The sequence below is a fragment of the Mizuhopecten yessoensis genome, unplaced genomic scaffold, assembly GCF_002113885.1.
Source record: "Mizuhopecten yessoensis strain PY_sf001 unplaced genomic scaffold, ASM211388v2 scaffold10879, whole genome shotgun sequence".
NCBI lineage: Eukaryota > Metazoa > Mollusca > Bivalvia > Pectinida > Pectinidae > Mizuhopecten > Mizuhopecten yessoensis.
The window spans coordinates 282,888-305,509 of record NW_018408767.1 but is presented as its reverse complement, the minus strand read 5'-3'; the positions used below and the strand labels follow the sequence as shown (position 1 = coordinate 305,509).

Sequence of the window (22,622 nt, the reverse complement as noted above, 5' to 3'; positions counted from 1 at the left end):
ACTTTAGAGTAAGGTACAAGTGTTACGTTTTCACTGAGAACACCTCTGACTCTACACTAACCAGTAAGTCTGTTTCATATGATATGTATACTTGTACCTTATTTACATTGAACATTGTTTCGAGGTTTCATATGCAGATGAAATCTTTTAATATGTATTTATAAAATATAATTTTAGTTTATCATACGATTTTGTCTGTTTTCATTAGGTAGGGGGAATGTTTGACACAATACAGAGGAACACGACCAACACGATAGATTGGGGGATCCTACTTCTCCAGCTGGTCACCAACGGTATAGTGGACGCTCAGTCTAACAAGTAAGTCTAAATCACAGCTGGTCACCAACGGGATAGTGAACGCTCAGTCTAACAAGTAAGTCTAAATCACCGCTGGTCACCAACGGTATAGTGGACGCTCCGTCTAACAAGTAAGTCTAAATCACAGCTGGTCACCAACGGGATAGTGAACGCTCAGTCTAACAAGTAAGTCTAAATCACCGCTGGTCACCAACGGTATAGTGGACGCTCCGTCTAACAAGTAAGTCTAAATCACAGCTGGTCACCAACGGGATAGTGAACGCTCAGTCTAACAAGTAAGTCTAAATCCCAGCTGGTCACCAACGGTATAGTGGACGCTAAGTCTAACAAGTAAGTCTAAATCACAGCTGGTCACCAACGGGATAGTGGACGCTCAGTCTAACAAGTAAGTCTAAATCACAGCTGGTACAGTTTGTCCAGAGAAATTTTGGCATAATCGTAAATCATAAATTGAGGGAAATGTATAAAGGAATTCTTAAGAAAACAAGACAAAGGGACATTGAAATATGTTGGCGTTAAACGAGATGACAAATCTAACGAGGGGCATTATATCTAGGTTTTACTAGGTTTTAATTAATTCAATATCACATCTAGGGCATTATCAATAATGTAATGGACGCTAAGGCTAATAATAAGTCAACATCAAAGCTTGAATATTGCAATTGCATTTTTTAATTGAAATTATAACATTGACATGATTTCGGAATGCTAATCTGTACATGCTGTTAATACTGATTTGTAATGCTATAACCTATTCCGTGTCACCTGTAGTGTTGAACCTCTGTTAACTTTTTACAGTGAGCTCTTCACCATCATCCTTGACATGTTGACTGTGCTTATCTATGGGACACTCATAACAGAGGGCCCAGAAAAGGAGGAGAACAAACGCACTTACTTGAACCTTATCAAGAAACTCCGGGTAAGCTTTATAAACATCCTGCAATGTTCCCTATAAATGAACATTTGTTTGCACAGATGAAACTTTTGCAGTTTCATGGGTCATGAAATAATAAGACAGTAATACTAATAGCTGCACTAGTGCAGATACTATAATTACACTGAGGTTCAGGATGTGTGACTTGTAAATTATGATAGAGCATTAGTTTAAGATGTTAAAGTTATGAGGTTGACAGAGTCTGAGATATCGACAGTTCCAGTCAGGGAAAGATATTTGTTGTATAATTGTCCGCCAGCAAATGCATTGAGGTCACATCGACCATTTATTAACGTCATGCAAACAATAGCAGATCATGGCAAATAACTTGTTTGCTTTGCTGGAAAGCTATGCAAGCAACGCTTGTGTATAATGTATATGTGGTGGGAGAAAAATAGTCATCCCCCACTTAAATGTGGAAGTAAAATAGAAATATCTCCAACAAAGGGTTAAGATTCTTAAATGTCTAGCCTTAGGTACACCAAGGGCTATACATTAAAGGAACCTATTAATTTGGTAGTGATTTTTCTGTCATACCCCAAGTTGAGGAAAGATTGTATTAATTTTAGTCTCAGACTAAGATTTTGCGACAATATACAGAATGTTAGCTTGAGACAGAGATCCACCAATCTGGCTGTTACAAGTTATCGATTTGATCTGTCTGTAACTGCTTGTGATCTTAATATTTGAGTGATAAAACTACATTCCTATTAGTGTAGAGCAATATCTTGTATAAAGACTAGCAAATAATGTATTTGGAATTTTTTTGACATTTTCGTTTTTCTTCTTTTAGAGAGAGATAGGAGACAAGAACTCAGACTCCATGGACAAGATACGACAGTTGTTGCCCCTGCCAAAGAGATGGTATGAGGTGATCACATGTGAGCCCCATGGAACTCAGATGGACAATAAGGGCAACAAATATAATGGTTTTGGGAAAAAGGAGGTGAGTTATATAGTCTATCAGGAGAATATGATTGTCAGGGGAGATAATATGACTAGCAGGGGAGGTAGTATGATTATCAGAGAGATAATATGACTATCAGGGGAGATCATATGACTATCAGGGGAGATAATATGATTATCAGAGAGATAATATGACTATCAGGGGAGATCATATGACTTTAAGGGGAGATACTATGACTATCAGGGGAGATAATATGACTATCAGGGGAGATACTATGACTAGCACAGGAGATATATGATTATCAGGAGAGATCATATGACTTGCAGGAGAGATAATATGACTATCAGGGGAGAAAATATGACTATCAGGGGAGATAATATGATTATCAGAGAGATAATATGACTTGCAGGAGAGATCATATGACTATAAGGGGAGATACTATGACTATCAGGGGAGATAATATGACTATCAGGGGAGATACTATGACTAGCACAGGAGATATATGATTATCAGGAGAGATCATATGACTTGCAGGAGAGATAATATGACTATCAGGAGAGATAATATGACTATCAGGAGAGATAATATGACTTACAGGAGAGATAATATGACTATCATGGAAGATAATATGACTATCAGACAGGGGAGATAACATAACTAGCACGGGAGATAATATGACTATTGGGAGAGATAATATGACAAGCAGGGGATATTATATGATTTTATATTATGTACTGCATATTTGTAAATAAAATATTGTTAAAAAAAGAAAAGTATATTACTAGCAGGATAGATCATTTGACAAGCAGGGAAGAAACTATGACTAGCAGGGGAGATAATACTGACAAAGGGAAGACAAACCGTCAACATAATAGGTTTTTTTATTGACGATTTGTCAATCTACATGTTCAGAATCTGAGATTCAAATTCATCTACACTCCACATTTTCATACTCATTTTAAAAAGAGAAAATGGAAATATTTATTGGTAGGGAAAAAGGCTCACGTGTGTTTTTAAACTGAAAATGTCACCACTTAAAAGGAGGGTCATGTCATCAAATGTTGCTACTTTATGTAGTGTGATCATGTAATTATAAGACTGCATGATCAATTCTGGCATAAGCATAATAATGACAGGACATTTTGAACAAAACCATAATAAGCATCAGAGAAAATGTACTTTAATTCATACAGCAAAAACCTGTGAGCTTTAAGCACCAATTATATAAGGTTTTGGCTTAAGCGAAGCATGTGAGCCAGAGGAAGAAAGTTTAATGTGTTATACTTTGGAAACAGGGTTTGCAAGTGTCTAAGAAAGAGAAGATTAGTCCTTGGGAGGTGATAGAGGGCTACAAGAACCCGCCACCCCTTTCCTGGCCCTACTTCTGTGCCGTCAAACTTGAGAGGAAGCCACTAAAATACGAGGAACAACACAGGTATGTCCACTGTTAATGCCTCAGTCCCAAATAAAAAATAATAATTCTGATATACATGTTCCATAATTCACCATTAGGTTGGATGTGTAAAAGGAGCAGTTACAATAACTAACAGAAGCTTGACAAATGACCATTTGTTTACAGGATGATGTTGTTTCACACACACTCCCTCCGCCAGCCCCTCAACCACTACCTGGACCCGCCAGTTCTACCCCCAGAGGACCTTGAACCACCCCCAGAGAAAGTTGTAAGTACAACGTACTGGAATACACACCACTAGGTACCCACAGTCTCTAGATCCCTTGATCTTTAAAGTGAAGTGTGTTTAACAATTATACTGCCCTGCTAAGGAAAACTGTTTTTTTTTGTAGAATACTGTATTTGAAATATGAGATAGCAGATTAGAAAAAAGGGATCTTAGAAGCAATGAAATTAGGACAATTGATGTAAGATGATGTATAACGGAGACAAATCTGTATTTATTTTTGTTTGATAGTTATTATGAAGTGAGCTGTGAGATCAGTATTCTTTAATGATCTATATTTACTATGAAATAAATGTCTTAAGTGAGCTATTTTCTTTTGAGGAGGAAAAGGTAAAGGAGCAAACAGAAGCACATCCAGAGAAACAACGGAAGAAGCCATCGAAACGACGAAACCCAAGGCCTGCCAGTAATACATTCACTGTAAGTGGTGATTTTTATCAACAGTGATGATATAAGTCATCGGTGTGTTATAGGTGCTATTCTCCGTGACATATACATATTTTAGATTTTCAAATACTTCCAGAAATATGTTGGATTTTCATAAGGGTACGAAACAGAAAACATACGTATAAAATGTGTGAATCTGCAAAGTTTATGAAGATTTCAGAGGTTGACACTGATGATAAAATGTCTAAAAGATACAAACAAAAATTAAACAGGAATAAATTAAGTTTTTAATGTTTGCACAACAGCAATCTTTTGTAAGAATTTTAACTGCATCATAAACAGTTGAAAATAAAATCTATACTGTCAATGTACGTATCTGCTGTGTCTATATGACAGACTGTCATGTTGTAATGTTGCTATACCAAATATTGTCTTTCACTGCTAGTATGTGTGGCCTATTGGTTATGGTAATAGTTTGTGATGATAATGGTGCACATAATGTAACTATTAAAGTTCTGTTATTGCACCTTAACAGCCCACACCTGTGCCTCGACTGAACTATCCCGACAGCACTGGGATGTACTCAACACCCCATCCTAGCTGGAGTTACAGCCACCCCCAGCCTCAGCAGTCTTCATTCTATCCCCAACAACAGATGCCTCAAGGTGAACATATCCACAGACAATGGCCCCTTTTGTGTATCGGGTTCAAACAGTTTGCCTGTTTTTAAATGTTAGATTTTTGGGTATAAATCCTAGGGACCTGCAAATGTTTATGCAGGTCTTGCAAGGTTTTGTCAAGGCTTGCTTGAAAGCAGCATCAGATTACTAGGTCTGACCTTATTTCATACCAGAACTCTGGTCCAACTGGTTTGGATTGTGATAAACGTGTGTGGTTCTAGTTCCCCATTCATAAACGCATAACTCTGAGAACCATTGTGGCTATAGTTCCCCATCTACACCCAGCAACAGATGCCTCAAGGTGTATAGTCAGACACAATAGTCTTTCTTGATTTAGCATTTAGTTCCCCAGATATCATATATATATACCTATAGCCTCAACCGTTCTGTCTCCGTAACTCCTCAAGTAAGAGTGTCCCTGTCGTAACAAACAGAGTTGAAGAAAGCTAACACATATCTACTAGCAAAATGCATGTTAATTTTAAGAATCATATTATACAACCTCCATAGTTTCCTTCCCCATTTTACCCCCTGTAACCAATGTCTCTAAATGAATTAAAGCATTTTAACTTAATTGAATTCTGTGTGATGCAGGTCCTCGTTTCACTCAGCCATCCCAGTACGGACCAAAGCAGGCGTTACAGACTTTAATACGAGGTCGCAACAACTCTAGCACATCCAACTACCCGCAGAACATGCAGCATATTCATATAATGAACAAGCAAATGTTGCAACGCCAGGTTCGGCAGCAGCTGCGCCAAACATTCCAAAACCACCGAGGCATGCCTGATAGTCAGGGCATGTTCCCTAACCAAATGCAGCCAGGCGGTATGCAGAGTATGAATCAAACGCAGAGTAAGTAAATGGTCTCCAACAAAATACCCCTATAATAGAACCTCTATTTGTAGATCAACCACAGAGTAAGTAATATGTCTCCAACAAAAAAAACGTATAATAGAACTTCTATTCGTAGATCAACCACAGAGTATAGAATTGGTCTCCAACAAAATACCCATATTATAGAACCTCTATTTGTAGATCAATCTCAGAGTATAGAATAGGTCTCCAACAAAAAACCTGTATAATAGAACCTCTATTTGTAGATCAACCACAGAGTATAGAATTGGTCTCCAACAAAATACCCTTATTATAGAACCTCTATTTGTAGATCAATCTCAGAGTATAGAATAGGTCTCCAACAAAAAACCTGTATAATAGAACCTCTATTTGTAGATCAACCACAGAGTATAGAATTGGTCTCCAACAAAATACCCTTATAATAGAACCTCTATTTGTAGATCAACCACAGAGTATAGAATTGGTCTCCAACAAAATACCCGTATAATAGAACCTCTATTTGTAGATCAACCACAGAGTATAGAATTGGTCTCCAACAAAATACCCGTATAATAGAACCTCTATTTGTAGATCAACCACAGAGTATAGAATTGGTCTCCAACAAAATACCCGTATAATAGAACCTCTATTTGTAGATCAACCACAGAGTATAGAATTGGTCTCCAACAAAATACCCGTATAATAGAACCTCTATTTGTAGATCAACCACAGAGTATAGAATTGGTCTCCAACAAAATACCCGTATAATAGAACCTCTATTTGTAGATCAACCACAGAGTATAGAATTGGTCTCCAACAAAATACCCGTATAATAGAACCTCTATTTGTAGATCAACCACAGAGTATAGAATTGGTCTCCAACAAAATACCCGTATAATAGAACCTCTATTTGTAGATCAACCACAGAGTATAGAATTGGTCTCCAACAAAATACCCGTATAATAGAACCTCTATTTGTAGATCAACCACAGAGTATAGAATTGGTCTCCAACAAAATACCCGTATAATAGAACCTCTATTTGTAGATCAACCACAGAGTATAGAATTGGTCTCCAACAAAATACCCGTATAATAGAACCTCTATTTGTAGATCAACCACAGAGTATAGAATTGGTCTCCAACAAAATACCCGTATAATAGAACCTCTATTTGTAGATCAACCACAGAGTATAGAATTGGTCTCCAACAAAATACCCGTATAATAGAACCTCTATTTGTAGATCAACCACAGAGTATAGAATTGGTCTCCAACAAAATACCCGTATAATAGAACCTCTATTTGTAGATCAACCACAGAGTATAGAATTGGTCTCCAACAAAATACCCGTATAATAGAACCTCTATTTGTAGATCAACCACAGAGTATAGAATTGGTCTCCAACAAAATACCCGTATAATAGAACCTCTATTTGTAGATCAACCACAGAGTATAGAATTGGTCTCCAACAAAATACCCGTATAATAGAACCTCTATTTGTAGATCAACCACAGAGTATAGAATTGGTCTCCAACAAAATACCCGTATAATAGAACCTCTATTTGTAGATCAACCACAGAGTATAGAATTGGTCTCCAACAAAATACCCGTATAATAGAACCTCTATTTGTAGATCAACCACAGAGTATAGAATTGGTCTCCAACAAAATACCCGTATAATAGAACCTCTATTTGTAGATCAACCACAGAGTATAGAATTGGTCTCCAACAAAATACCCGTATAATAGAACCTCTATTTGTAGATCAACCACAGAGTATAGAATTGGTCTCCAACAAAATACCCGTATAATAGAACCTCTATTTGTAGATCAACCACAGAGTATAGAATTGGTCTCCAACAAAATACCCGTATAATAGAACCTCTATTTGTAGATCAACCACAGAGTATAGAATTGGTCTCCAACAAAATACCCGTATAATAGAACCTCTATTTGTAGATCAACCACAGAGTATAGAATTGGTCTCCAACAAAATACCCGTATAATAGAACCTCTATTTGTAGATCAACCACAGAGTATAGAATTGGTCTCCAACAAAATACCCGTATAATAGAACCTCTATTTGTAGATCAACCACAGAGTATAGAATTGGTCTCCAACAAAATACCCGTATAATAGAACCTCTATTTGTAGATCAACCACAGAGTATAGAATTGGTCTCCAACAAAATACCCGTATAATAGAACCTCTATTTGTAGATCAACCACAGAGTATAGAATTGGTCTCCAACAAAATACCCGTATAATAGAACCTCTATTTGTAGATCAACCACAGAGTATAGAATTGGTCTCCAACAAAATACCCGTATAATAGAACCTCTATTTGTAGATCAACCACAGAGTATAGAATTGGTCTCCAACAAAATACCCGTATAATAGAACCTCTATTTGTAGATCAACCACAGAGTATAGAATTGGTCTCCAACAAAATACCCGTATAATAGAACCTCTATTTGTAGATCAACCACAGAGTATAGAATTGGTCTCCAACAAAATACCCGTATAATAGAACCTCTATTTGTAGATCAACCACAGAGTATAGAATTGGTCTCCAACAAAATACCCGTATAATAGAACCTCTATTTGTAGATCAACCACAGAGTATAGAATTGGTCTCCAACAAAATACCCGTATAATAGAACCTCTATTTGTAGATCAACCACAGAGTATAGAATTGGTCTCCAACAAAATACCCGTATAATAGAACCTCTATTTGTAGATCAACCACAGAGTATAGAATTGGTCTCCAACAAAATACCCGTATAATAGAACCTCTATTTGTAGATCAACCACAGAGTATAGAATTGGTCTCCAACAAAATACCCGTATAATAGAACCTCTATTTGTAGATCAACCACAGAGTATATAATTGGTCTCCAGCAAAATACCCCTATAATAGAACCTCTATTTGTAGATCAACCCCAGAGTAAGTAATATGTCTCCAACAAAAAACCTGTATAATAGAACTTCTATTCGTAGATCAACCACAGAGTATAGAATTGGTCTCCAACAAAATACCTGTATAATATAACCTCTATTTGTAGATCAAACACAGAGTATAGAATTGGTATCCAACAAAATACCCTATAATAGAACCTCTATTTGTAGATCAACCCCAGAGTAAGTAATATGTCTCCAACAAAAAACCTGTATAATAGAACTTCTATTCGTAGATCAACCACAGAGTATAGAATTGGTCTCCAACAAAATACCCGTATAATAGAACCTCTATTTGTAGATCAATCACAGAGTATAGAATAGGTCTCCAACAAAATACCCTATAATAGAACCTCTATTTGTTGATCAACCACAGAGTATAGAATTGGTCTCCAACAAAATACCCGTATAATACAACCTCTATTTGTAGATCAACCACAGAGTATAGAAATGGTCTCCAACAAAATAACCCTATGATAGAACCTCTATGTGTAGATCAACCACAGAGTATAGAAATGGTCTCCAACAAAATACCCTATAATAGAACCTCTATTTGTTGATCAACCACAGAGTATAGAATTGGTCTCCAACAAAATACCCGTATAATACAACCTCTATTTGTAGATCAACCACAGAGTATAGAAATGGTCTCCAACAAAATAACCCTATGATAGAACCTCTATGTGTAGATCAACCACAGAGTATAGAAATGGTCTCCAACAAAATACCCTATAATAGAACCTCTATTTGTTGATCAACCACAGAGTATAGAATTGGTCTCCAACAAAATACCCGTATAATACAACCTCTATTTGTAGATCAACCACAGAGTATAGAAATGGTCTCCAACAAAATAACCCTATGATAGAACCTCTATGTGTAGATCAATTACAGAGTAAATAGTGGGTTTTCCGATTGAGTATGTCTTTAATAAATTAAAGCTCTGATTATAGATCTACCACAGAGTATAGAATTGATCTTTAACATATCTGGTAGTACATCTTTGATAAAAGTCCTGTTCAAAGATCTATGGTCTACATACATAGCTAAAGTCATAGATCTCCAACTTCGTACACCCAAGATACTTGTCGTCTTCTGTGTTTGGTGTATTTCATAGTTACTCATATATATAATACTGTAACAGTAATAAAATGCATTACATCCATCATTCCAGTGGGGATGTCTTCCAACTTCGGGACGTCCTACGGTATGCAGCCCCAGTCGTCCGGGACTGTGATTGAGCCAGGTCCCCCAGGGGCAGGGATGATGTCCCAGCAGGGTTACAACCAGTCTTATCAGGGTTCACAGACCTCAGGCATGATGCCTGGCATGGGAAATCAGCCAAACTACATGGCCGGTCCGCAGGCACCGCAAGGGGCTCCAGTAGGCCAGTCTCACTTCAACACCACTTCCAGGTTTGTTTGACATGAGAAACATACACATTTACAGCATTGGGGAATCTCCTTTGTGATGATGATGATGATCCTTGTGGCTTCATTTAGAATTATTTTATACTGTGAAATGTGAAATGCAGATAAATTTCATGCTTCAAAGATGGGAAATTATGTGACATACCATCATTAGCAACTAATAGCTTTATTACATACCATCATCACACTAGGAAACTGATTTCGTATTTAATCTTTTATTAAAAATTAAGTACCCAGTAATCACAATTAATGAGTAGTAAGTCCTTGTTAAGATGTTTACTTTTACTGTCTGTAAAGAGAAAACCTTGAACCCTTACACACTGTGCCTCATTTAAAACATTTTTTTTTTACCTTCAGTTAAATTTTGAAATAAATGTTTTTGATTTTAGACTTCAGCATGGAATGAGCAACAGTTCAATGCAGAATCCTAGCAGTACAATAAGCGGTATGACATCAGGGATGGCGGGATACAACCAGATGGCTTCCTCTGGACCCTCACAACACCAGGTGTGTACTGCCCCTCCCCACCCCCGTAAATCATAACTCATCCTTACACTATCTAGTCCCCATCCGGCCTGGTTATATTATAGTAGTTACCACACATCTGTCCAGTCTGTCTAGTAATTACTGACCCGCCCAGCCTGGTGTTATGGAGGGTATGGGTGCTCAGCATCAATTGGTATGGTCACCTTGTAGAAGTAAGACTTTTGGAGTAATGTCACTTTGTTTAATGTATTTAGATTAGTGTACCCTTTTATGTTTAACGAATTTTAGATTAGTGTACCCTTTTATGTAACCTTTAAAGTTGTGTCCTTTCATTTAATCACCTTTGTGTACAAATTTCTGTGGGACCAGTACTTCTTGTGTCCATGTCCCTATCAAGAAGGAAATATATCTTTGCTCTCCGCCCCATGTTATAATGAATGTTATACCCCATGCATGGGAGAAGTAGATATGTGTATGTATGTGTGGAATGGGAGGCTGTTAACATGTAACAACACCTATAGGCAATGATGTAGTTCTGTGTCCTCTATGATAGCAGCAGACCGGAAATGACAAATTGAACTTCTTTCACCCACCTGCATCCTCCTCCTCGTCGGAGGAACCTAAGGTAAGTGGCTGCTGTGCGGGTGTTTTCTAGCCTAACTGCCCCCACTCCACCTCCTTGGAACAGGAACATCTGAAAATATATCCCATTTCAAATGAGAATATTTTACTTATTCACCCCTAAAGACACATTTGAACTTTTGGAATAGTTCATTATGAACTTTCAGGGGTGATTGCGTTAAAGTATATCTCGGATTGGAACTTACATTCCCACTTCGTACAAATGTTTTTAAAAATATTGACTGTTGGAGCAGGCATCTTTAACCAATCCTTATTTGGAAGATGCATTCTTAAGTTTATCTGTAATTTGAGCAAGTGCCTTTAGAATATTCCATTTTGAAGTAAGCATCCTTAAAAAATATACAATACTAGAACAAGCATCTTTAGAGTATATCCCTTTGTTTGATTTGAAAAAAATGAACATACAGGTATGCATGTATATATTTATATGCTGTGAAACTTTTCTTTATTCCAAGTATATTTCTTATTGGAGGAAGCATCCTTAAGTTTATATAATTTTGAAGCAAGCACTTAAACAAATGTTCCAAGTTGACACAAGCATTCTTAAAGTAAATCCATTGTGTGAACAAGCATCTTTAAAGTTATCCTTTGTATGAACAAGCAACCCCAGTATTAATCCTTTGTATGAACATCCTTTAATTTGAACCAGGATTTTTCATTGAATCCTTTGTTTGAACAAGCATCCTCAAAATAAATTCTTCGCTTGTTCCGGCATCATTGAAATAAAAATTTCATGTTAAGAGGTTCCTTCTATATCTAGCAGGATAAACGTTTACAGAATTTCATGTTACCTTAATTTATAAGTCCATCTCGCATATTATCTTACATTATAATTGTCATTTCCAGTGATAGTAAAATTAAGGACCTTTCATGTTATGATTTAGTGATGGCTACGTTTTGTTCTTACTTTGAAATGTTGATTCTCCTAAGGAGGACCTCGTTATACAATAAATAAATTATCTACAGAAAATTTAGAAACATTTTCTATTTTACAACATAAATTGGGGCCTTATTTTCTGTTTGGAATGGGTCGATTCAGTAGGCCTAAAAAGGTGGGTACTATGTCCGTGTCAGATTGGTGTTACTAAGCTCCTTTTGTTTTATTCCCATGAAGTATGGTTTTGGTGTGTTAACTGTGATATCTGGTTGTGTGTTTTAGAAACTTTGGTGTGTTGAAAAATAACAGTGAGAGGCGTAGTTTTACTTGTAAATAGAAAATTTTAGCTATACCATTAGAAAATGTACCTTCATAATATGGATAATACAAAATTGATGTATCAGATCATCCTTCGCACTCCCCCATACTATACATGGTTTTTATCCATTTGTCAGAAAAAATATTAACATCAACATATTTAGCCCACCATCATCTGATGGTGGACTATTCTTATCACCCCTTGTCTGTGGTTCATCCTTAAACAATTCTTTTTATGGCTATTTCTCAGATAGTACTCGAGGGATCTTTCTTAAATTTCATATATAGGTACAAACCCCTTGGTACCTTGTTGTGCATATTTACTTTTAAGACTGATCGGATAAACAAAATGGCCATCATGAAGCTATCTTGGATTTTGAAAGTTAAACATTGTTATTGCTATTTCTCCGATAGTACTGGATGGATCTTTCTCAAATTTGTTTTGTAAGTTCCCCTTGGTCCATAATTGTGCATGTTTACTTTTGAGGCTGATGAAATAAACAAAATGGTTGACAGGTGGCCATCTTGGATTTTGACAGTTTTAGAATATCATCACTATTTCCAAGGAGATACTTAACAGATCTTTCTCATATTGCAATGATCAGTTCTATTTCAACTATATATTTATATAATATGGATAATACAAAAAAAATGTATCAGATCATACCCCCACTGTATCCTTGGAAAATTCAACATCAACATATTTTTGAACAAATTTGTTGTAGGAGGAAAGCTAGTAGATCTATATTTATTTATGTAGCTTTTTTCCTGGGTTAAATTTTGAGTTCACCAGGCCTGAACGGCCATATAAGCTTATGCCATGGCATGTCGTCCATTCATTGCCAGCCTTCATGTCAAATACTTCTAGTCCAGAAATGATGGGAGGATTTTGACCTAATTAGGGCATCACACTTGGAGATACAGGCGCCCTGTAATTGTAAGCTTGCCTGTCTGTTTGTCCATCTGTATTCTGTTTCTGCATGATAATTTGTTCATTTGTTATCTGATAAAACTATGTCAGCCTGTACAATGTACAAAGACCGAGTTTTAATTTGAGAAAATCTGTTCCTAATTAATTAGCTTATTATGCTCTGTGATGCTGCGTTTGCTACTTCTGGTATTGTTTTACAGCCCCTGTTGAAGTTAAAACCTCTTGTATCCTGACAATTGCTGATAACAGCAGTCTTTTCTGAAATTTCAAGCCCATTTTCATCAGTTTGGTTAATAAATTACGGATGTAATAAGTGTCCATTCTTGAAATCAAGGCTTTTTTCCCACCCTTGAATATATCATGACAAAATGAAAGCTCTTTACACGAAACCATGCAGATGATATAAGTAGACCAGTCTGATGTATTTGATGAGGATCAAAAGAATCACAAGGAAGCATAATGGTAAAATCGACCAACTTTGAAGTTGGGTTCTGCACCTGTGTTATTATTAAAGGACATGTATCAACTAAGAAATGGTAAGGTTTTTATAACATTTTACTCAAATAGCTTACCTCTATTCTTCAATTCTATAAGGGCCTATATTATGACATACATGGAGAATATATGTTTATCAAGATTGGAACCTTTGGGTTTTGAGGTTGATTGTGAGGGGATTTTGATAATGTTTACCAATACCCTCATGACTGTGATGAAATATTGCATGACATGTGAGTAATACAGGCCCCTTGGGTGTCTTGATTATTTGTGGGGGAATGCATTTTTTCCCCTTTTCTTCTTTTTAAGAGTTAAGATACATTGTACTTTCTTTTTTAGACAACATAGAAGACAAACTGTACATAAGGATCTTACTTGAGTTTCCATTTCATATGAGATTTAGTAAATACAAATCAATGACAAGTTCCATTAATGCCATAATGAAATAGAAGCAAAATTAATATCCTTTTTATTTCATAATCAAGATTGTTATGCAAATACATTGTATTGCAAAAAACAGGTTTTCCAGGTCCGTTGTGATGTATGCAGTGATTTTAGGGTGTGCTCTAGACTTTAGAAGTCTTCATCTTACTGATTTATATAATGTCATCTTAGAATAAGTGTTCAAAATCAGACACTGAATTTGAAACAGTAAATAAGCAATAAAATTCAGCCAGAGAAATAGAAACTACATTAAGTTTTAGATAGTGATTGGATCAGAGTTGTGTGCAACTATAAACAGACAGGCAAGCTCTTTTTCACATTTTGTCATGTATTCCAACAGGGCATGAACATAGTGTAGTCATTTAGCAGGTATGTCATACATTTGACTTTATTAAAGGTAAGCTTCTGTATGCCTTATAGTGTGTTACTTACGAGATTGTATGTACACATTAACGAGTTACAGAAAAGCTCATATGATGTTTATACATGAGCTTGTACCTGCAGTTTGTCGTGTGTTTCAGACTGGCTCCTACATGCAGAGGATGGGTCCACACCAGCAGCAGCAACAGCAGCAGCAGCAGATACAGATGCAGCAAAGGAGGATGATGCCCATTCCAAACCAGCAGCAGCAGCAGATGCAGCCCAATCCAGCAGCCCTCATAAGTCAGCTCCAGCGACAGATTTCTGTGGGGCCAGGCCAGGCACCGGGTCCACAGTACAACAATTACCCACAGCCCCCACAGTACCAGTAGACAAATCTGTCAGGCCAGGCCAACAATTACCCACAACCCTCGACAGTACCAATAGACAAATCTGTCAGGCCTTTGGACCACAGTACAAAAATTACCCACAACCCTCGACAGTACCAGTAGACAAGTTTTAGGACCTAAATCCTTTCTTTAATACATAACATTTATCAACGACTCAGCCTTAGCAGAGTACATGGTGTATTTACTGAGAGTTTAAGGTCTGCCTCAGTGAGTCAGCTCAGATACAGGATTTAACTTAAATGAATGTGACTATCAGAGAATATTTGTCTCTCTCTCTGAATTTTTAATCTAAAAAACAAACGTTGCTTTAATATGTGGAACAAAATGTTTGTTGTATGGAAAATGATTGAATGAGATCAGTTTATTTATTATATTTCTACCTGTGAAGTAGGGAGAATTATATATATATATATAGATAAGTCTTTTTATTATATTTCAACCTGTGAAATAGGGAGAATTATATATATATAGATAAGTCTTTTTATTATATTTCTACCTGTGGAATAAGGAGAATTATATATATATATATAGACAAGTTTATTTATTATATTTCTACCTATGAAATAAGGAGAATTATATGTATAGATAAGTCTATTTATTATATTTCTACCTGTGAAGATAAGTTTATTTATTATATTTCTACCTGTGAAGTAGGGATAATTATATATATATAGATAAGTCTATTTATTATATTTTTACCTGTGAAGTAGGGAGAATTATATATATATAGATAAGTTTATTTATTATATTTCTACCTGTGAAGTAGGGAGAATTATATATATATATAGATATGTCTATTTATTATATTTCTACCTGTGAAATAGGGAGAATTATCAGTAGGTTGTAAGTGCTATTTCCATTGTATTGAAATATGAAAAATATGATGTCTTCACATATGATGATATAAAATAGGTGTGATGTCATTATACAAGGTAACAAGTGTGACGTCCAGTAAACCTGACAGTGTATTGTTTACAGGTCAGTGACAATTACCTGCTCGTTCAGGTATTGTATAAATAGAACCTTCAGTGGTTATTGTATCATGTACATATTACATGGATTTTGTCCAGGTACAGTAATTTCATCTTCTGTTTGTAATTTCACCGATAATCCTAAGTTGATTTACTAACAAGTTAAAAACAACTTATAAAAAGACTAGATGTTTACCTAAGTGAGGCATTTTCTAGCTGAATACTATATTTTAGGCTATGTAAGGTACAATGAAATATTTGAATTGTTTCATTTTCATATAAATGGCATAAAAACAAAGAGATTTGGTTTGTAAAACATATTATCTGGCACAGAGAATTGATTTGATGACTGGTATTTTGGAAAAAAAGTAATGTCAGTTTCAGGGGGATGTCTATCAATTTGCCTGATATTTGTTATTTAGGGTAAGACCTTGTTTCCTCTTGTTTGTTTACATCATTGTATGTACTGAACAGGAAATATGTGGTAATGCAATGTTTGTTCTTTGTTTTGTATTGGATAATCATGTTTTGTGAAATTACAATGCTGTCATTTATCCTCTGATTTAATATTGATCATGAAAAGAGAAAATGCTGTTGTCATCCAGGTTGTGAGATTTAGTATGAGTTGTAGCCACTGGTTGATAACGACCAGTGGGACTACTGGTACTGTGTCGATGTTTCTTTAAAAAAAGACAACTTTGTGCTAGAAAAACCCCACTAGCACTAGCTGACAGTATAGGGTTCTGTTTAAACAAAAGAAAAAGCAGACAATTTAATTATGTATTCCTGTTCTTTAGATTACCAGGGTAAGAACACTTCTACTGGTATATTGGCCTGTGCTGTCTTGCTTGTGGAAAGGGGGACATTAGTTTAAGTGGGTCTGGTATCAGTGAAGTTTACAGCTTCACTTTAATTTATGTACAGATCTGCTTACTGTGAATATTTTATATTGTACATATCATCTATCACAGTTACCATCTACACCTTCATCATCAACCATGGTAACCATCTACATCGTCGTCATTAACCATGGTAACCGTCGACATCGTCATCTTTAACCATGGTAGCCATCTACATCGTCATCATAAACCATGGTTACCATCTACATCTTCATCATTAACCATGGTAACCATCTACATCTTCATCAATAACCATGGTTACCATATACATCTTCATCATTACTCTATGGTTACCATCTACATCATCATTACTGTATGGTTACCATCTACATCTTCATCATTGACCATGGTAAACATCTACATCTTAATCATTAACCATGGTAACCATCTACATCTTCATCATTAACCATGGTTACCATCTACATCTTAATCATTAACCATGGTAACCATCTACATCTTCATCATTAACCATGGTTAAACAAAAGAAAAAGCAGACAATTTAATTATGTGTCGTGTCAACCATCTATATCTTCATCATCAATACATGTTCATCATTAGTTGATGAACCCCTTGGTCAATCTAAGCAACATGGCCCCAGTTGTTCAAAAGATGATCAGCTTCATCAACCTCTAATAATTTGGTCAATATACAAGGTAAAAACTTATAATATTGCCTGTAATTTTACTCTACTAAAATATTAGCTATTCAGCTTATTCAGTGGCTGTATTTTAAAAATATGAAAAAAGTGAAAGTTGTGCTAATCACTAATAAAACACATCACCTTTTGAACAACTGACCACTGTGTAGAATAATTTGTTTCAAACTTCTATCATTTCATAGTTAATTATTGTTAATATTTACATCATTTTCATCTTAAGTCGTTGCAATCACCAACCATTCTGTCATAATCATCTGGCAGTCATTGTAAATATACATGTTTTTTGTCATTATTATTGTTTCAGCGTGGCGTCTTTGTAATAAGTATTAGGTCTGTTATACAGCTGTTATTCCTGAAGGAAATTTGTAACATTAAATGTTGTCTGATTATGTACATGTAATGTTTGCATGATTATAAAGACAGGAAATAAACTGTAATCAAATGAAAGTAGCAGATTTGGTTTTATTTGCTTTGGAAGAGCCAGTTATATATATATGCTATGGGAGATAATTAAGTCCCTAAGCTATGGGAGAAAAAATGGGTCTTAAATTAAGGAGAGAGTTGAGTCTTAGCTATTGGTCTTGAGTACGGAGAGAGTTTATTCTTAGCTATGGGTCTTAGTTATATAGAGAGTTTATTTTTAGCTATTGGTCTTAGTTATAGAGAGAGTTTATTCTTAGCTATTGGTCTTAGTTATATAGAGAGTTTATTCTTAGCTATTGGTCTTAGTTATAGAGAGAGTTTATTCTTAGCTATTGGTCTTAGTTATAGAGAGAGTGGAGTCTTAGTTATAGAGAGAGTGGAGTCTTAGCTTTGGGTCTTAGTTATAGAGAGAGTTGATTCTTAGCTATGGGTCTTAGTTATGGAGAGAGTTTATTCTTAGCTATGTGTCTTAGTTATAGAGAGAGAGGAGTCTTAGCTATGGGTCTTAGCTATATAGAGAGTGGAGTCTTGGCTATGGGTCTTAGTTATAGAGAGAGTTTATTCTTAGCTATGGGTCTTAGTTATAGAGAGAGAGTGGAGTCTTAGCAATGGGTCTTAGCTATAGAGAGAGTGGAGTCTTGGCTATGGGTCTTAGTTATAGAGAGAGTTTATGTTTAGCTATGGGTCTTAGTTATAGAGAGAGTGTGGAGTCTTAGCTATGGTTCTTAGTTATAGAGAGGTTATTCTTATATATGGGTCTTAGTTATAGAGAGAGTGGAGTCTTAGTTATAGAGAGAGTGGAGTCTTGGCTATGCATATTAGTTACGGAGAGAGTTTAGTCTTAGCTATGGGAGGGAATTAAGTCTTAGTTAGAGATAGAGTTGAGCTTGATCTATGGGGGAGAGAGATTGGAGTCTTAACTAACGGAAAGGGCTGAGGTTTGCTAAAGGAAATAATTGAGTCATATCTATAGGAGAGGGTTGAGTCATAGCCATTGGAGAGGGTTGAGTCATATCTATAGGAGAGGGTTGAGTCATATCTATAGGAGAGGGTTGAGCCATAGCCATTGGAGAGGGTTGAGTCATATCTATAGAAGAGGGTTGAGTCATTTCTATAGTAGAGGGTTGAGTCATAGCCATTGGAGAGGGTTGAGTCATATCTATAGGAGAGGGTTGAGCCATAGCCATTGGAGAGGGTTATGCCATTCTATGTGGAACCACTTTGCGCTGAGAGAGGGTTTTATATATGTCTTGTAAGCGATTTATGAAACATGCTTAACAAAATATAACTATCATTCAGGAAAAAATGAAAGTCATAAATTATAATATTGCACAAGTATATGTACGCTTAAAAATGAAAATACACTAATTCATTTTAACATTTTTGTTGACCAAGCATGAATTTAACAATTAGGAGGATGCCTTTTTTCATTAAATGTGTTTGTGACCATATTTCACCACACGACTTTATGGAATATTACTTCAATTTGAAAGCGGGATTTTTTATTTTTTTTTAAAAAGAGGGATGACGCCATAAAGCACTACTGATCCCTGGGAAACACTGAAGAACTGAGCGTGGGCAGAACTTCAGTTTTTGAACAATATTGATCTTCTAAATTGAGACAGCAATTAGCAGTTATCGGGAGAGACTTCACTGGAGTGGGTCCATCAGTTCTGTTGAATTAACAAACCCTTTTTATTTATAGCGACATGTTACGTTACATAATATAGGTGCAATATTATGAGAGTTATCTCCCCTGATATTTTATAGTTCACTATTACAAAAAGCCCTAGCAATATATCAATTGTCATTTCACATCAACTTTATATCTCAGTCAAATCACTTGATTCGTATTTTATATAAAGACGTGGAATATGATGTTGAACGTTCTGGGCGATGAAGCACGTACTAGACTCGTTTGATTTCACTTGAAAGCGAACGACCGCCAAACAATCACTTTCATCATATTGTTAAAATATGGGACGCAAAGTAAAGTTTCTTTATAACAACTCAACAATGCAAATGATTAACACAGAGCAGATAGTTTTGTATTGTAGGATTCCTTATCGAGACGACCCTGAGTCGTACAATGTATGTAGGTACACATTTAATTTGCAACGGGAAAATGCCACGTATCGTAGTTTTTACGGGATTACTGTAATGCGACATACCAATCCTCAAAAAATCGATAGACTTATATAGGAATCGACATAGGGCGGCGCGTGCTACACTGACTGGGGAGATGACCAGCTTAGTTTCTCGAGGACAGCAGAAGTCCGTAAATACATCTCTAAATAGTACAGCCATTATTACGATGCGTGTAATATACAGGTCGATCCCTAAGGCCTGTCTGGTACAAGGCTCCAACACACACACTCACATTCATTTGCGGAAATATTTTCCTGTTCATAGGCATGAAGAGATGGTAGTGAATTTAAATATTGAAAATATTAAGATGTATTTGAAGAAGAGATATTATATTTTTGACAATTTAATATATTTAAATTATCGCAAAGTCGTTTGAAGCGCAATCGTTCGGTATTATATTTACATACATGTATTACATATTTCATGGGCATATTAGCTAAATCGGTTCTGAAGTCGATGAACCTGTCTCTCATGTATAATTACTAACAGTAAGCTATATATCTTTATCATTTAAATGTGAAACCAACATCATGTATAATATATGTCCTTATACCACCAAGGGAGATAACTTACATAGCCTGTTGTTTAACCCCTTTGACATGGTACTATTCTATGATCACTAAAATGTGTTGATATCTAATTTTAAGATTACAGAGGTACCTTTGGAGATTTATTTTCCAGTCTAAAATCCAATGTAAAACAATCGCTAAAATCTCAAACGCTAGTCATACCTCGGTTCGACCCTCGATTGATTGCAGATTGTTTGAGGATACAGATGTAATAAAGTATCCGCGGTTTAACACGTTTGATTAGAATGATAATCCGGGGTTTCATGTTTATGTAGGTGCACAATATGGGGTCTCTGGTTTATCTTATAAACACTGAAACACAGCATATAACACTGTAATACAGCCTATAGACAAACAGGAGTCGAGTGGTGCACTCGCCCTTCATCAAGACGGTTGAGGTTCGATTCCTCAATCGCACGTGAAATTGTATATGGTCACCTGCCCGACCATGATGGTTTTCTCCGGGTACTCCGGTTTCCTCACACATTAAGACCCTTGAGCGCTAATGATAGCAACCGGGCCAACAAGAGTGGTTAATATAAGTCGATATGACATGTTTCATTAGTTTTGTAAAATAAATAAAGTTTATAGATAAACAGCCATAAATAAAACAGTAGCCAGTGAAAATGGATGATAAGAATAGACAATATGTGTCGATAATAGCCTAGGATAAAACCACAGGGGCATGGATCGCTTTACTTGTAATATTAAAAAAATAGGGTTGTATAGGAGACCCCGATTATTAATATTACAAGTAAAGCGACCATGCCCCTGTGGATAAAACGGTACCCAAATACTTGACATGTATGCTATAGATAAGCAGGTAAAGTAGACGTTGCAGATGGTCTATATATAAATAGGAATCCTCTAGATAAACAGGTAGGCTATCAACAAGTCCTTAGGGTTCTTTATTCTCGAGAGCGGATCCACGGATTTCGAGATTGAGGAGGATTCACATTTTCTCTGCTCCCCTTGATTTTCCCATGGTTCTTCATCCAGAGAGTCGGTTCAAACTAGCAGTGAAACCGGTACGGAATACTTACATACCCGTGGTTTAAAATTAGTAATTGATTAAAGATTAAGTGTTTCGAGAGTCCGCGTTACAGATTAACTGACCAGCTTTTATAGATAAGTTTTTATGACAATCTTTAAAGCACAGGTACCGATGTCTATCAGCCTTGCGTCTGGCCAGGTGTTTTTTGGTCTGAAATCAGTAGAATAACTAACCGTACGCCTTCTATTTTACCATAAGATAGCCCAAGACCGCCTGTTCCCAATTTCGGATATACACTTCTTCGCATCGCTGTAAGGCGATGATAACAAGGTTCGGTACACATACAAAACCTCTGCTTCAATCCACTCCCCGATATTGCAATAGCTTTTAGAACTACATCTTCAGAAAATATCTTTATATATCTCTTCATCGGGTCCCTTGTAACCACAGGGACCTGCTATTTTGTTACAGCTATATTTGGACCTAAACTAAGGTGTTCAGAGTAATTTTACATGTTTTAGGGGTTTAGATCGACTTTCATTTTTACCGAAAGTCGATCTAAACCCCTAAAACATGTAAAATTACTCTGAACACCTTAGTTTAGGTCCACATATAGCTGTAACAAATTATCAGGTCCCTGTGGTTGTGACTGCCTTTTTAGGTCACCTGAGACAAAGTCTCAAGTGACCTATTGCGATCGCCTTTTGTCCGTCGTCGTCGACATTTTCGACTTCTTCTCCAAAACCCCTGAACCAATTTCAATGAAATTTTGCAGGGACCTTCCATGGACAAAGGTCAACAAAAATAGTTGCCGGTTTAGTCCTAAGCCCCCAGGGGCCTGAGGGGCGGG

The 22,622-nt window shown here is 36.2% G+C and overlaps 1 protein-coding gene across 7 annotated transcripts in view; it reads left to right on the top strand.

Annotated features, from left to right (window-relative positions):
* Positions 1-15,521, top strand: part of LOC110463223 (mediator of RNA polymerase II transcription subunit 12-like protein) — a 45,365-nt gene extending 29,844 nt beyond the window's left edge. For 4 of the 7 annotated variants that reach the window (XM_021517647.1, XM_021517643.1, XM_021517644.1 and 1 more), the window contains exons 31-42: positions 209-318; positions 1,117-1,237; positions 2,046-2,198; positions 3,455-3,594; positions 3,739-3,841; positions 4,181-4,279; positions 4,782-4,911; positions 5,521-5,781; positions 9,892-10,132; positions 10,537-10,654; positions 11,187-11,258; positions 14,862-15,521. In XM_021517647.1, coding sequence (XP_021373322.1) covers positions 209-318; positions 1,117-1,237; positions 2,046-2,198; positions 3,455-3,594; positions 3,739-3,841; positions 4,181-4,279; positions 4,782-4,911; positions 5,521-5,781; positions 9,892-10,132; positions 10,537-10,654; positions 11,187-11,258; positions 14,862-15,092 — 1,779 coding nt within the window. In that variant the 3' untranslated portion in view covers positions 15,093-15,521. The remainder of the gene's footprint in view (positions 1-208; positions 319-1,116; positions 1,238-2,045; positions 2,199-3,454; positions 3,595-3,738; positions 3,842-4,180; positions 4,280-4,781; positions 4,912-5,520; positions 5,782-9,891; positions 10,133-10,536; positions 10,655-11,186; positions 11,259-14,861) is intronic. The other 3 variants (XM_021517642.1, XM_021517641.1, XM_021517645.1) reach the window with 3 other exon arrangements.
* Positions 15,522-22,622: the final 7,101 nt, after the last annotated feature.